General features: G+C 40.8%; 1 protein-coding gene across 1 annotated transcript in view; it reads right to left on the reverse strand.

Annotated features, from left to right (window-relative positions):
- Positions 1 to 12,261, reverse strand: part of RAB4A (RAB4A, member RAS oncogene family) — a 79,828-nt gene extending 67,567 nt beyond the window's left edge. The window contains exons 1-2 of the mRNA XM_042780643.1: positions 12,151 to 12,261; positions 11,979 to 12,069 (exon numbers count right to left, since the gene is read on the reverse strand). Coding sequence (XP_042636577.1) covers positions 11,979 to 12,069; positions 12,151 to 12,261 — 202 coding nt within the window. The remainder of the gene's footprint in view (positions 1 to 11,978; positions 12,070 to 12,150) is intronic.
- Positions 12,262 to 14,746: the final 2,485 nt, after the last annotated feature.

Genomic DNA, 14,746 nt, shown 5'->3' on the forward strand with positions numbered 1-14,746 from the left:
TTTGTTGCTGTCATTTTGTTATGTATTTTTTCATGGTGTCCCTGGTTTCTTTGTTCCATATTATTTTCTGTGCTGAGCTCGTTTTGTTTATGAATTGTTCCAACTTCAACTTGAACGTGCATATAAGCAGTTGATGGTCTGTTCCACAGTCAGCTCCTGGCCTTGTTCTTGTAAAGATAATGAACTTCTCCATTGCCTCTTGCCACAGATGTAGTCAATGTGATTCCTGTGTATTCTATCTGGTGAAGTCCATGTCTATAGTTGTCATGTATGTTGTTGAAAAAAAGTATTTGCAATGAATCTTTGGTTTTGCAAAATTTTATCATGTGATCTCCAGTGTTATTTCTATCACCAACACCGTATTTTTCCAACTACTGGTAACTCTTCTTTGTTTCCAACTTTTGCATTCCAGTCACCAGTGATAATCAACACATCTTGACTGCATGTTTGGTCAACTTCAGATTGCAGAAGTTGGTAAAAATCTTCAACTTCCTCATCTCTGACTTCTGTGGTTGGAGCACAGATTTGAATAATAGTAATATTAACTGATTTTCCTTGTAGGTATGGATATTATCCTATCACTGACAGCATTGTACCTCAGGACAGATCTTGAAGCATTCTTTTCGATGATAAATGCCACACCATTCCTCTTCAATTTGTCAATTCTGGCATAGTAGATCATATGGTTGTCTGATTCAAAATAGCCAAAACCAGTCCATTTCAGCTCACCAATGCCTAAGATATCGATCTTCATGTGTTCCATTTCATTTTTGACACCTTCCAATTTTCCTAGATTCATACTTCGTACATTCTATGTTTGTATCTGTTTGCATATTAATGGATGTTTGTATCTGTTTCTACTCATTTTGAGTCATGACACCTCAGTCAATGGAGGTCACAAAAGCTTTACTCTATCTATATTGTTAAGGTCATCTCTACTGTGAGGAATCAGCTCTTCCCCAAATTTTGAGTGCCTTCTGACCTGATTGGCTCATATTCCGGCACTATATAGGACAATGTTTCAGGGTTGTTCATAAAGTTTTCCAGTAATATATCGGACAGTGGTGTATTATGTACTGCATTATAATTTCTATCTACAAAGTTTATCAAATACAACAGTGTATGCTTCGACACACAGGCATCCAATCTCATGCACAGTGCCTCGAGTGTGCTGTGTTATCTCTATTTAACTTTCTCTTGAAAATAATACCATGAAGTGTATCATGGCTCCCAAATGCAGCAAAACAAGTTTGAGTGATAGCAATAGCAAGAAGTATCACTTCAGAAGTAAAAGAAAAGGTTATAAAACAATGTAACAGTGGAAAATCAGTGAATACTGTTGCTCTCTATTTAGGAATGTCACATTAGACAATCATGATGATCCTCAGAAACAAAGAAAAACTCTCCAACATGTTAAAGGACTGGCTCCATTGAAAGCTACAAGGCTAATGAGAAGATGAAAGGGATCTGTATCAGATATGGAGAAATTATTAATGATGTAGATTGAGAATCCCTTTCAGTACACTGATGATCAAGGCTAATGCATGAAGCTTGTTTGAGATGCTTAAAGAAAAAGCAGAACCAGACTACAAAATGGTGTTTGCACAACAGCCAAATCACAAACTTCTATTTCACAGAATGTATCGTGGACGTTAAATGACACATGACTGTAGTCATATGTAAAGAATTAATGAAGGAAACTTGCCCAATTAGGTTGTATTGAGATAAATGTGAACCAGTTAAGGAATTATGTCTATTTCACCTGGTGTTGTTTTATTATAACTGGGCACTAATTTGGAGGCTCAAAATCACATAAATTTTTTTCTCATTTAATGTATGACATGACATTCACTTAATGAAGGTTTCCTCAGGAATGAATTAAGATTGAAGATGTAGGAAAGATCATATTACAAAAGAAAAAACCCAAAGTGAATATATTCTACTGGTGTAGTTTTAATTTTTCATAGGAGAAATGTAAAAGAAGAGATAACAAAAATATCAGCCACTCAGAAAACAAAATACAGATGAGGAAAAAAATGGCCTCCAAGCCACTGAAACAGCGAAAGCAAAGCCAAAGAGTTAAAGGTCACTAATGCACTTTACAGGGGAATCCTCATTTGCAATTTACTGATTTCTTTTCACATTCATTTCAAGCAACCTCTGTTATCGTAATTTCTCTGACTACTGGCAAATTACAAAGCACACATTAAAGTGGGACTGTGAGCTACGGCAGGATGACAATCAACTGCTGACAGCAAAGGCAACCACTGGCATGAAGAAATGAATCAGAAAAGTGACCATATAACCTAGGACAGCACACCTTGTTCAACAACTGATATTCAATGACAACTTTGAGTCTTCAGGAGAGTTAAGATCAGTAAGTAAGACATGACCTTTGCCTTCCTAGTTTCACCCCCAAGCAATACTTTTGCTTTTTAAGAGTTCTAAAAGAGCTCTGGTAGCATAGTGGCTAAGGCACTTGACTGCTATCCAGAAGGCTGGCGGTTCAAACCCACCAGCCACTCCTTGGAAGGAAGATGGGGCAATCTACTTCCGTAGTGATACCGCCTCGGAAACCCAAGGAGGGGGAAACCCAAGGAGGGGTCGCTGTGAGTCAAGTCCGACTTGATGGCACATAACAACAACGACAACAAAGGTCAGAAAAGAACAGAATGTTACTGCCATTGCCTACAGTATTGATTTAATATGTTTTACCTCCTGACAGAAGAGGTGCCCATTAGAGTTTCAGTAGGAATGATTCCTTGGTTTCTGGATTAGGGGAACAGTTGGTTTGTGATACTAAGAACTGAGAGGAATACTGAAGGTTTTGAGGAGAAACACATTTTGAAGCCAAATAATGAGTACAGATTCAGAGAGATTAAATTTTAAAATATCTGTGAGGCAACTAGGTAAAGATTTTACAAGTCAGCTCTCATATGGAGCTGAATATGAAAAGAAAAGCTAAATATAATAAAGGCTGGAGAATGTTTGCTGCATTAAGGCATCAGCAATCTTGGTGAAATTAACTTTACTTAAGTAACAGCCAAAGCCTAAGTACAGTCTGTCAAAGAAGGAGGGAGTGAGATACTGCAGACAAAAAATATTGACACCTCTTAAAAGAAGCTTGGTTGTCAATTATTGCAATTGCTGTCAATAAGTTACACACTTGTAAAAGTTGAATTGGCAAAATTTTGTGATAGATACACTTACAACAATGACCAAAAAAAAAAGAGTAGCTGAGGATTTGGTTCAATGCTTTGGAGGTTTGGGGTCATGGTTTCATGGGACAACCCAGTTAACTGGCCTAATAACATGTTTAGTGATTTTGTTCTACCTCCTTGTTCACTGTGTAGGCTTGCAAGCAGCCATCCAAGGCACATCAATTGGTTTCTACTTGCCAGGAGCAACAATGGAAGAAGGAGAGTTAGGAACAGGAGGAGGATATGGAATATGTGGGTAACTGCCTTCTTTTCCATGAGACCAGAACTAGATGGTACTCGGCTACCGTTACTGAACATTTTGTTCAAAGATTCTACAGAAGAATCATGATCAAAAGAGAGAAAAGAGAGGACAGAATTTAAACTTCTCATGGACTCCACACTTTCCGGAGCCATGGAGGCTGGATGAACCATTAAAACTACTGCCCTAAGATACTCTTTAAATACTCAACTAAAAATATCCCCTGAAGTCCTCTTAAAAGTGAACAACAGCTTAATTAGTAATGAATGTTTGCCGTCAGGACTGTGCTCTTTCAAGATCTACCTATGGTATCAAACTGACAACCACATCTCAAAAGATTAGATATGAACTTTAAGGGGCAGTGAGTTTATGTTATGGGGGAGGAACAACTCAGAAAAGAAGGGTGAGAATGACTGCACAACTCAAAGAAGGTAATCAATGTCACTGAATTGTACATGGAGAGACTGTTAATTGATACATGTTTTGCTGGGTATATTCTCAACAACAACAAAATAAATTTTTTAAAAAAGCAGCAGTAGCTTAGCTGTGTCAGAAAGACATAGGGTAAAGGACGATTCAGAGAGGCATTTTTTTTTTTAAAGCCAACAGACAGCAAATGGCCAGTAGAAAAGAAAGAAGAGAAGAGAAGATATAAATTTAAAGATGAGATCTATAGTATAAGGGAGTGATTAGCCTTCAATAAGAATAAGATGGCTTTCAATAAGATGGCTTTCTTCTGCGACAACAGAAAATGGTTAAGAATAAGTGTGGAGGTAAATGAGTTTATAAGTTTGGGAAACGGAAGAGGAAGAAAGAGTTTCCTATCATGGCATTTTTCCTCCATGTTATTTACTGAGGGTGAGATAATGTGCATAAAGAGATTAGTGAAGGTTTCAAACAACTGATATAGAAAAAGGAGGGATGACCAGGATAAGAAAAAGAATTCCTAAATACTACTGGGTACCCAGTGGGAACCAGAGAACACACATCTTTAGTAATCTCAATCTGAACAGGGTTTTCCAGCAAAGTCCACCAGCTGTTGTACAGCAGAAGGCAAGACAGATGAGTGTGAAGCCAAGACTGGGGATCTGTAAGAAATGAGTAGCTGAAAGACAAAGAGGAGGTGTGAGAGCATAGGCAGGGAAGTAGTAAAAAAGAAATCTAAGCTGAATAAGGAGCAGCTTCTTGCCTGAAAAGAAGTGGGTAGGAGGGGAAGGACCAGGAGCCTGGAGCTCTTAAAGCAAAGACTAGATATAGTGGGAGTGGATCAAAATGAGATAGTGGACAATGCATAAGGAGGTGCTGAAGAGAAAGTAACTAAGATGAAGTAACGGAACTGTGAAGTTAAGTTGTTGAGTAAGCCTTCTACACAGGCACCATAATCACCCAAGTATCATAGAGGAGTTGGGGTGCAGTGTCCAACTGTAAGCCTTGTGACCTTGCTAAACAGGGAGTGACCCAGAGGTCATTAGGTAACTGCAGTGATAAAGAAATAGTAAAATATGGAATATAAGATGACATGTACTTCAAAGGAAAAGAAAAATTAGTACAATGGCCAGGGAGGAATGAAGCAGCAGAAACTTTGGTGAAATACTACTTAGAAGAGGTAGAAGGCTTGGATAGCAGGAGGACATGACATGTGGAGGGCAGGAAAATAAGCAAAAGGGTGGGAAAGCTCACCTTGGGGCTTGGCAGTTCTGCCCTGGGGGGGCTGGTAGTTGGCCTGAGTTGGAATTAAATGTCAATAGTACAGACTATCCAAAGATTGATCCTCAAAGTCCACAATAGGGTCTGTGATTTGCCAATGTATTCATTTGAACTGCATGCACTATGAGGCTGGTATGCAGAAGCAAGGTACTCAGCAGGAGAGTGAACCTGGCCAACTACTCAGCATCTAAATTGCAATTTCTTAGTAGCTTTCTACTTGAAGTAAAAAAAAAAAAAAAAAAGTCACTTTCCCAAGGTGCAGAAAAGGAAGCCACCAGTCCAAGTGACAGTACTGAAGAGATCTAATAAAAAGGTCATCAATGTATTTGCCTGGTTATTCGTGAATTTTAAAAAAAGTATTGAACCTTGCAAAAAAATTCTGTTATGGATAATTCTATCCAAAGTGGGCTCCCCGAAAAAAGTTGGTGGCATAGTCCTTAACAGAAGAGATATTATCATTAACATAGCTAAAAGTAAAATTCACATATGTTGACATAAAACTGTTTTCAAGGAACTCAAAAAACTTTGGAAAACACCATCTAATCTAATTAAGTCACCACAATTTCCTAGTGAGGCTGTGGCATAAGTTTCTCGTAGTCTGGGCTTCAAATCAATTTTCCTACATCCCTACCAGACACCTTCCTCTTCTTTCACAGGCAGCTCTTTTCTTCCAGATCCTGAGTGTGTAGATACTGCCTTAGGTGTGTGTGCAATGCAGTGTAAAAATCTGAAAAATAACTGGCACAATTACTAAGTCAATTTGTGAAGAATGGTGGGAAGAAACCCAGTTTCCTTGCTTTATAATCCACTAAACCAGGCTCAATTTAACTTTTTCTTGCCTCCTCTAGTGGAAAGCAGTATACCTTTAACTTAAACTATGCTAAAAGGTCAGCCAACTGGATTTGGGAGATAAGAATGATGAAGAATTAAAAACGGTTTTAATTTTCTCTTCTAGGCAAATGGTGGCATGGTGCCTAAGGCATTTGACTGCTAACCACAAGGCTGGATGGAGGTTCAAACCCACCAGCTGCTACCTGGAAGGAAGATTAGGCAATCTACTTTCATAAAGATTTACTGCCTCAGAAACCCAAAGGGGGTTGTTATGAGTCAGAATGGCTCAATGGTAGTAAGTTTGTTTTTTGTTTGTTTGTTTAGACAAATGGTTGGTTACATGGAAAATATAGATAATTGAAGAAAAGGAAGGGTGATTAGCTGGTATGGGGACCTGCTGAGTTGGGGCACCCGTAGGTCATCTAGGTGAAGTCAGAGAGGGAGTTGAAACACAATTTTTAATTTGAGTGAGTGATACAACTGGAATTACAGATGTAGAAGTCATCAGAGTATCAGGAGTAAAGTCATAGGCAAGAATCAGAATGCTTTATAGTTCAAAAGATTGTGGAAAATCAACATAAACTTTTTGCTATTCCAAAGGTCCCTGGGTGGTGCAAACAGTTTGGACTCAACTCCTAACCTAAAGGATTTGTGAAAGAGGCCTGGCAATCTGCTTCCATAACAATTACAGTCAAGAAAACCTTAAGGAGCAGTTCTACTCTGTAACACATGGGACGGCCATGAGTCAGAATCACCTTGCCAACAGGTTTGATTTTTTGGTTTTGCTTTTCCAAAGAACAATGTTTCCAAACTTCTATGGCAAGGGGGCACTATATAGTATAGTGACTTAATACTCAAATGTGGTCCCTGGATCAATGGCACTTGCATTGCATGGGAGCTAGTCAGATGCAGAGTCTCCATCTATCTTAGACTTACTAAGTTCCAGGGGACTCATCTATTCATTAGTTTGAGAAGCACTGGTATACTGTTTGCCAAACTTTGGCTCTTGGAAGTTTTCAATGAATGAGAAAATAAAAGCGAATAGAAATATTTTAAATGATGGATTTATTCAGTTTAAAGAAATGTTCTTTACTCTGATATCATATATTTCCTTTCTAAATGTCTTGCCTTTTATGAAAGTAAGGCAATGGTGGGGCTGTTTTAACATCTTTACTTTTCAATTCCCTAATTTTGTTTGAAATCCACAGATCTGGGAACCAATTGCACTGTGAGAGAAGCACATCTGTGGAGTCAGCTAGATCTGGGTTTCAACCGTGGTTTGCTTTGCTATCTAACACCATGCAACCCTAGGCAAGTTACTTAACTTCAAGTCCAGCTTCTAATCTATAAAATAGCACAGGTCCATTGACAAGGTTCAAAAAAATAACAGACAAAAATTTCCTAGTATGTAGAGTAGCATATAGAAAACAAACAAACAAACCAAACTCACTGCTGTTAAGTCGATTCAACTCATAATGATCCCTCCTTGGGTTTCCAAAGTAGTATCTCTATGGAAGTAGATTGGCCAATCTTCCTTCCGAGAACATATAGAAAATACATACTAAATGCTAGTTTTTTCCATGACATACAGTTTTGGTAATTATTCAATATATTGTTATTGCTGTTATTTCTGACTCATAGTGACACTATGTACAACAGAATGATACACTGCCTGGCTCTTTGTCATCTTTACAATCATTGTTGTTTGTGCCCAGTGTTGCAGCCACTGTCTCAATCTATCTCATTGAGGGTCTTCCTCTTTTTCATTTACCAAGCATGATGTCCTTCTCTAGGAACTGGTCCCTCCTGATAACATGGCCAAATTACACGAGAAAAAGTTTGCCCTTCTCTCTTCTAAGGAGCGTTCTGATTGTACTTCCTCCAAGACAGATTTGTACATTCTTCTGGCAGTCCATGGTATATTCAAGATTCTTCACCAACACCAAAATTCAAAAGCATCAATTCTTCTTCATTATCTTCCTAATGCATTTTTCCAGCTTTGCATGAGTATGAGGTGAGTGAAAATATCATAGTTTGAGTCAAGCAAACCTTCATCCTCAAAGTGCTATCTTTGCTTTCCAACACTTTCAAAGAGGTCTTTTGCAGATGATTTACCCAACACAATATGTTGTTTGATTTCTTGACTGCTGCTTCCATGGGACTGACTGTGGATCCAAGATTTATATATATACACGAATCCTTGACAATTTCAATCTTTTCTCCATTTATTGTGATGTTCCTTATCAATCCAGTTGTGAGGATTTTTGTTTTATGTTGAAGTGTAATCCATACTGAAGGCCGTAGTCTTTGATCTTTATCAGTAAGTGTTTCAAGTCATCTTCACTTTCTGTATGCAAGGTTGTGTCATCTGAATACTGGAAGTTGTTAATGAGTCTTCCTTCAATTCTGATGCCACATTCTTCATACAGTTGAGCTTCTTGGATTATTTGCTCAGCACACATATTGAATAAACATAGTGAAAGGAAACAACCCTGATGCACACCTCTCCTGATTTTAAACCATGGAGTATTCCCTTGTTCAGTTTGAATGACTAACTCTTGGTCTATGTACAGATTCTAGATGAGCACAATGAAGTGTTCTCGAATTCCCATAATTTGTTATGATGCATACAGTTGAATGCCTTTGTATAGTCAATAAAACACAGATAAACATGTTTCTGGTATTCTCTGCTTTCAGCCAAGATCCATCTGACATCAGCAATAATATCCCTCATTCTACCTCCTCTTCTTAAATCAGTCTGAATTTCTAGCAGTTTCCTGTCAATATACTGTTGCAACCATTTTTGAATTATCTTTAGCAAAATTTTACTTGTGTGTGATGTTAATGATATTGTCCCAATAATTTCTGCATTCTGTGGGATCATCTTTCTTTGGAATGAGCACAAATACAGATCTCTTCCAGTCAGCTGGCCAGGTAGCTGTCTTCCAGATTTCTTAACGTAAACAAGTAAGCACTTCTAGTGTTGCATGCACTTGTTGAAACATTTGCTATGAGTCAGAATTGACATGATGGCAGTGTTTTGTTTTGTTTTAGGTAAGGAACAGTCAGATTGAGGGTTTCAAGTTTCCTATCTGTTTCAGACTTTAATTTTGTATTGCAATGTTATAGAAATTGAATTACAGTATTCCTGTGGTTAATGGCTTCAGTCCAGAGAGGGTGAAATACCGCTTTAACATGCTAAAATGAAGGAAGATCCAGTGAATTGACAGTGTATTGTAAGCACTGGCTCTTCTTTTTTCATCAAACTTCTGTCAAGCTACACAGAGCCTCATTTTATAAACTAGAACAAGAGCATAGAATACAAAGGAATTTATGATCAATCAAACATTTCTTTCCCAGTTATCTAAGAGGCAAGTTTCTGGATGAAGGGAACCTGATCGCTTTACTTTGGGAGGCCAATGAAATGCAACTATGGCCAATGATAAGTGAAGAGAACAGATTAGTACTTAGTTTTGGTGAAGGTTTTATTTCAGGTTGGCAGCTTCAAGTACTATACTCCTTTCTAGAACTAATTTTCTAATGAGGAAACAATTAAATTCAGAGTTAGTACAAAGTGAAAACATATCTGGAGGATACCATAAAATGAGAATACTAATTGTTATGGTTGACTTGTGTCCCCCAAAATTTGTGTTATAATTCCTAACTTCTATACCTATAGTTATAATGCCATTGGGGAATGGGCTGTCTTTGTTACACTAATGAGACTGGATTAGTATAGAGTTTGTCTTTAATCAATCTCTGTTGAGACTTTTAAAAAGAGACTAAACAAGCAAGCTAAATAAGCTGAGATGGGGGAAGAGAGATGGCAAGCCACATGAAGACTGCCCAGGAGCAGAAGCTCAAAGGCAAAAACCTTTCTCCTGAGCTGACAGACGGAAAAAGCCTTCCCCCAAAACTCAGCACCCTGAATACAGGCATTTGATTGCTATCCAGAAGGTTGGTGGTTCAAACCCACCAGCCACTCCATGGAAGGAAGACGGGGCAATCTACTTCTGTAAAGATTTACCGCCTCAGAAACCCAAAGAGGGTCGCTATGAGTCGGAATAGACTCAATGGTAGCGAGTTAGGTCGTTTTGGTTTTGGAAAGTATGAGAAAATAGTTTTCTGTATGTTAAAGCTATCCACTTGTGGTATTTCTGTTATAGTAGCACTAGATAACTACAGCACTAATGCTCAGAGTTTAATTAATCTATGATGCTCAAAAGGTCAATAAACTGGCATGAGTGAAGAAGTAAAGATACCAAAATGATACTGTACTTTATCATTTTATATTAAGACAAATGAAATTTATATACTGTATCTCCTGAACTCTTCCAGTCTAGCCTCCTTTCTTACTAATTAATTCATGACCACCACCATCCCAAATCCAGTTTTCTCATTTGGACTTTTTATCCCTCCCCACTGTACCTTACCTAGGTTAAAGGAAAAAAAAAAAAGTGTGGAAGAAGGAACACTTGAAAACAGAAGTAAAAGTGCAACCAGCATTTGTTGTTGCTGTTGTTATGTGCCGTCGAGTCGGCCCCGACTCATAGTGACCCCTCCTTGGGTTTCCGAGGCAGTATCACTACGGAAGTAGGATTGCCCAACCTTCCTTCCGAGGAGTGGCTGGTGGGTTTGAACCACCAGCCTTCTGGTTAGCAGTCAAGCGCCTTAGGCACTATGCTACCAGAGCTCCCAGCATTTGTTAGAGAAACCTAATTTCTTTATGAAGTCCATGACTGTAGTTAGAAGCAGTTATAGACCATGTGGGCATGATTCACAGGTTTTTACAGCTCCAACAATATCGGTATTTACGAAGTCTGTGACTTCATGGAAGGCTTCCTTTGCCTTCTAAAACAGGGTATCATGCCCCAAGTGTCTCAAAGAACAGGAGCTGTCAAAGATAAGACGAAATCCACTCTGGTTTCACCACTTAACCCACCAAAGACTTCTTAGGAGAAACACCAAAACCTTCCACTAAGTCTTGCCCCATTGAGGTCCCTGTTCACCTCTGTTTACCCTCTCCTTCAAGGCCAATCCACACATCCCATATTGGAATTCCATTTCCCTCAGGGCACTGGCACAAACTGTTACAACAGTGATGCCTTGCTAACCTCCCTACCCCTCAATCTGGGCCACCTTCCTTTCTAACACACTTCTAGATCATTACATCTCTTCAGAATGTTGCCTGGGATTTAGTATTCATTCATTAGTGTCATAATTAATACTGTATTCCACACTAGACTGTAAGCACCATGAAGGCAGAGACCCAGAGAGGGGCTCAGCTTGGCTCCCTGCTGCATGCACAGCGCCTAGCACCAAAGCTCCTAACTTCAGAGCAAAGATTTCATAGTCATAGAATAGGATGACTGTCACTGCAGAAGCCAAAGGCCAGGACAGATGGAGACAAAACTAATTTGTCTGAAGCATATACTTTTTTTTTTTTTTTAAGTGTGCTTTAGGTGCAAGTTTACAGAGGATTTGAACTTGAGTCTCTCTTCAAGATTGCAAAACTCCCAAAGTCTTAATTTGAGTGAGAATGCATGCATCTCAAAGAGTGATTAAGAGACTGTTAAACATCTACTCAACTACTCAACCCTGATACCAAGTAGAAGTATACTATTATTGTTTAGTCTTACTACCCAGGACTGTTAAAAAGCAACATAGCTTATGAATTGGGAAGGCTTTTTCATTTATTCAAATAAATCCTCAGTTCTCGAAACAAAGATTAGGCAGGGCTTTGCTTTGAAGGTGTTATGGTCTTAAAAGGGGTCTTAAAAAGAGGACAAGATACGTTTATAAATAGCCACATCGCAAGTCAGAACCAGCTATAAAACCCCTACTAGAGAGAAATAAATGCGCTGAGAGGTCTCTGGCAGAGAAAATGGACTAGTCTACCCAAGGCTCTCCAATGTAATCATAGCAGAAAGAATGGAATTGAAAAACTGTAAAGGTCAAACGGTAGAATTTGAGGAACACACCGAAATACTGGCGTTGCCCTGCAGGTCCTTCGCTGGGGACAATATAGCAGATGGAATCAAGTCTCGAGCTGGTTTCCCCAACCTTAAGCCACTAAAGTTAGATGAAGATAAGAGAAACGCTAGGGTGTACGGGGGGGAGAAGAGGAAGGAGGGAACTAAAAAGATCGCGTACAGGCTGCACGCCCAGCCAGGTCCCCGCCGCCTTCCCCTGGAAGCGCCCGCCCGAGACCCCCAGACCCGGGGCCCCGGCCGGTCCTGGTCTCCTACCATAGGTCTCGGACATGGCCGTCTGCGACATCTTGGAGCGTCACCGCCTCTTCCCGGGTCACCGGCTGCTGCGCGGGCTGCCCAGCCGGCGGGGAGGGCCGGGGTCGGTCTCTGCGTCTCGTAGTCGCGGGCAGTGGGGGGCGGGGATGGAGGGAGGGGCCCGGCGGATCCCACGGCAACCGCCCGCCACCCCGCGGCTGCGACTCGGCCCGGACCGCCTGGCTCCGCGCAGGCGCATACCGCTCTCCCCGCCCGGGGTGGGATCCGGCCGCTTGCCCATGGCCGCGCGTGCGCATGCGGACCTCGCGCGAGTGGGGAGTCTGCATTCCATGGGCTCAGGAGGGCTTCGTGAAGGCGATCGCTGCAGCCACTTGGACAGAGCAGACCGAAGGCTGGAGATGGAGAGGAAAGCGGTTTTTATGCCCACTTGGGCAACCTTAGTAAAGACTTAACCGTCATTTGGGGCGCGCAGCCAGTAAGCTGTTAAGCTGTTACTGCAAACCTCAGAACATGGTTAATATGCAACTAGGAGGGATGGCTGAGATGCGCAGCCTGAACGTACCTGTGGCTACAAGCGTGAGTCAGCCCTGTGAGTGGAAAACAAGCTCACCTGCTGATAGATCGCGCTTTCAAACCGAGTTTCGAAGCGAGGCTGAGCAAATGGCGGGGTATATTGATGCCTAAGACTGACCCGTGCTGAAGAGCCCCCAAGCCTGCAGACTGCCGGCTCCCTGAGTTCCATTGTTAGGGAATGGTCGTTGACAGCAGGAAGCACCTCTCAACTCTCAGCTGGGGATGCCCTTATTAGATTTGGAGAATCTTGCCTGGTTATTTTGGTTTAAGCAGCGAAACTGAATCCAGAATCCGAATTCTGTTGGGATTGTAGAAATACACATTTGCTGGAAAGATAATTTTGTTTGAGAGTTTGGTGTGCTAGGTATGACCAGGGCCACACCCATATCTCATAAGGCCTAACTTTGATTCAAAGACAGAGTATTGTTGTTGTTATGTGCCATCAAGTCAGACCTGACTCATAGCGACCCCTCTTTGGATTTCTGAGGCAGTATCACTAGGGAATTAGATTGTCCCATCTTCCTTCCGAGGAGTGGCTGGTGGGTTTGAACCTCCAGCCTTCTGATTAGCAGTCAAGTGCCTTAGGCACTACAGTACCTGAGCTCCTAAAGACGGAATGTTGTTGCTGTTGTTATTTGCCATCGAATTGGCCCCGACTCATAGCGACCCCTCCTTGGGTTTCCAAGGCAGTATAACTATGGAAGTAGGATTGCCCAACCTTCCTTCCCAGGAGTGGCTGGTGGGTTTGAACCGCCAGCTTTCTGGTTAGCAGTCAAGTGCCTTAGGCAGTACGCTAAAGACGGAATAGAACACTTAAATATGCCTCTGTTAGGTAAATCCAGGTCTCCCAAGTGGCCTGGACTGTGGGAAAACTCCAATACCGACATTTTCCAAATCCATTGGGCTCTGTCCTCCACCTCAAGTTGACAGAAGACCTTCCAGAGGCCTTTTTCCTCCCCTCTTCCCCCATGTCTGTTTGACTCTAGAGTTTGCTCCTTTCTGATCCTATAGCAAGTAAATGTCCTGGCTTCCAAGTTACAAAGAAGGCCTCAAATTTTGAGAGACTCCATGGCAGTGGGTTTGGTTTTGTTTTTTAATTTCCTGGAATTTGCATATGTTTCTTCCCAATGATTCTGATGCTTTGTTGCTTTCTTGTTTGGCTTTCTGCACATTAGGTTTGATTTTAGTTCCTAAGTATAACAGATTGATTCTGATTAAAACATTTCAGAGGAAAGATAATGATCTAGGAAGAAAAAGAAAAAAAGATAACCTCATCTGAAAACAGAGTTCCCATTCTTTATATTTAAGACTGGCATAGTTTTCTTTCTGGCAGGAGCTTCTATGGATCAGAAAGGAATCACTGGATACTTATAGCTTGTGTTATTGACTGAAAGTGAGCCTGAGATATCTGAAACCTAGACAGGGAGGTAGAAATTAAAATTAAGCTGCTGTCATTTCAAAGCTGTGAGCAATTTTTAATTTTGTGGAAAATGAAGACTCAGGCCTTTGTAGAAAGCCTATTTGTTTTGGAAGAACTACCCAAAGACATCATTCAGTTTTGCTGATGTAAAGGCAAAATCACTACTTGTTGCTATGTGCCATCGAGTCGGTATCACTATGGAAATAGATTGCCCCACCTTCCTTCTGAGGAGTAGCTGGAGGGTTGGAACCACTAGGCTTCTGGTTAGCAACCAAGTGCCTTAGGCACTAGGCTGCCACAGCTACCAGGGTTTGAAAGAACCAAATGTTCTTGAATACAAATGTAAATGATTCTTTGCATCCCTGTAAATTTGGATCTTTGAGAGAAATTGAGGAGCTCTGGTAGCATAGTGCCTCCTTGGAAAGAAGGTTGGGCAATCTACTTCCGTTACCTCGGTAACCCAAGAAGGGGTCCCTATGAGTCAGGTACGACTCCATGGCACATAACA

The sequence above is a fragment of the Orycteropus afer genome, unplaced genomic scaffold (assembly GCF_000298275.1).
Source record: "Orycteropus afer afer isolate SDZICR_OR568_19922 unplaced genomic scaffold, OryAfe1.0 scaffold00050, whole genome shotgun sequence".
NCBI lineage: Eukaryota > Metazoa > Chordata > Mammalia > Tubulidentata > Orycteropodidae > Orycteropus > Orycteropus afer.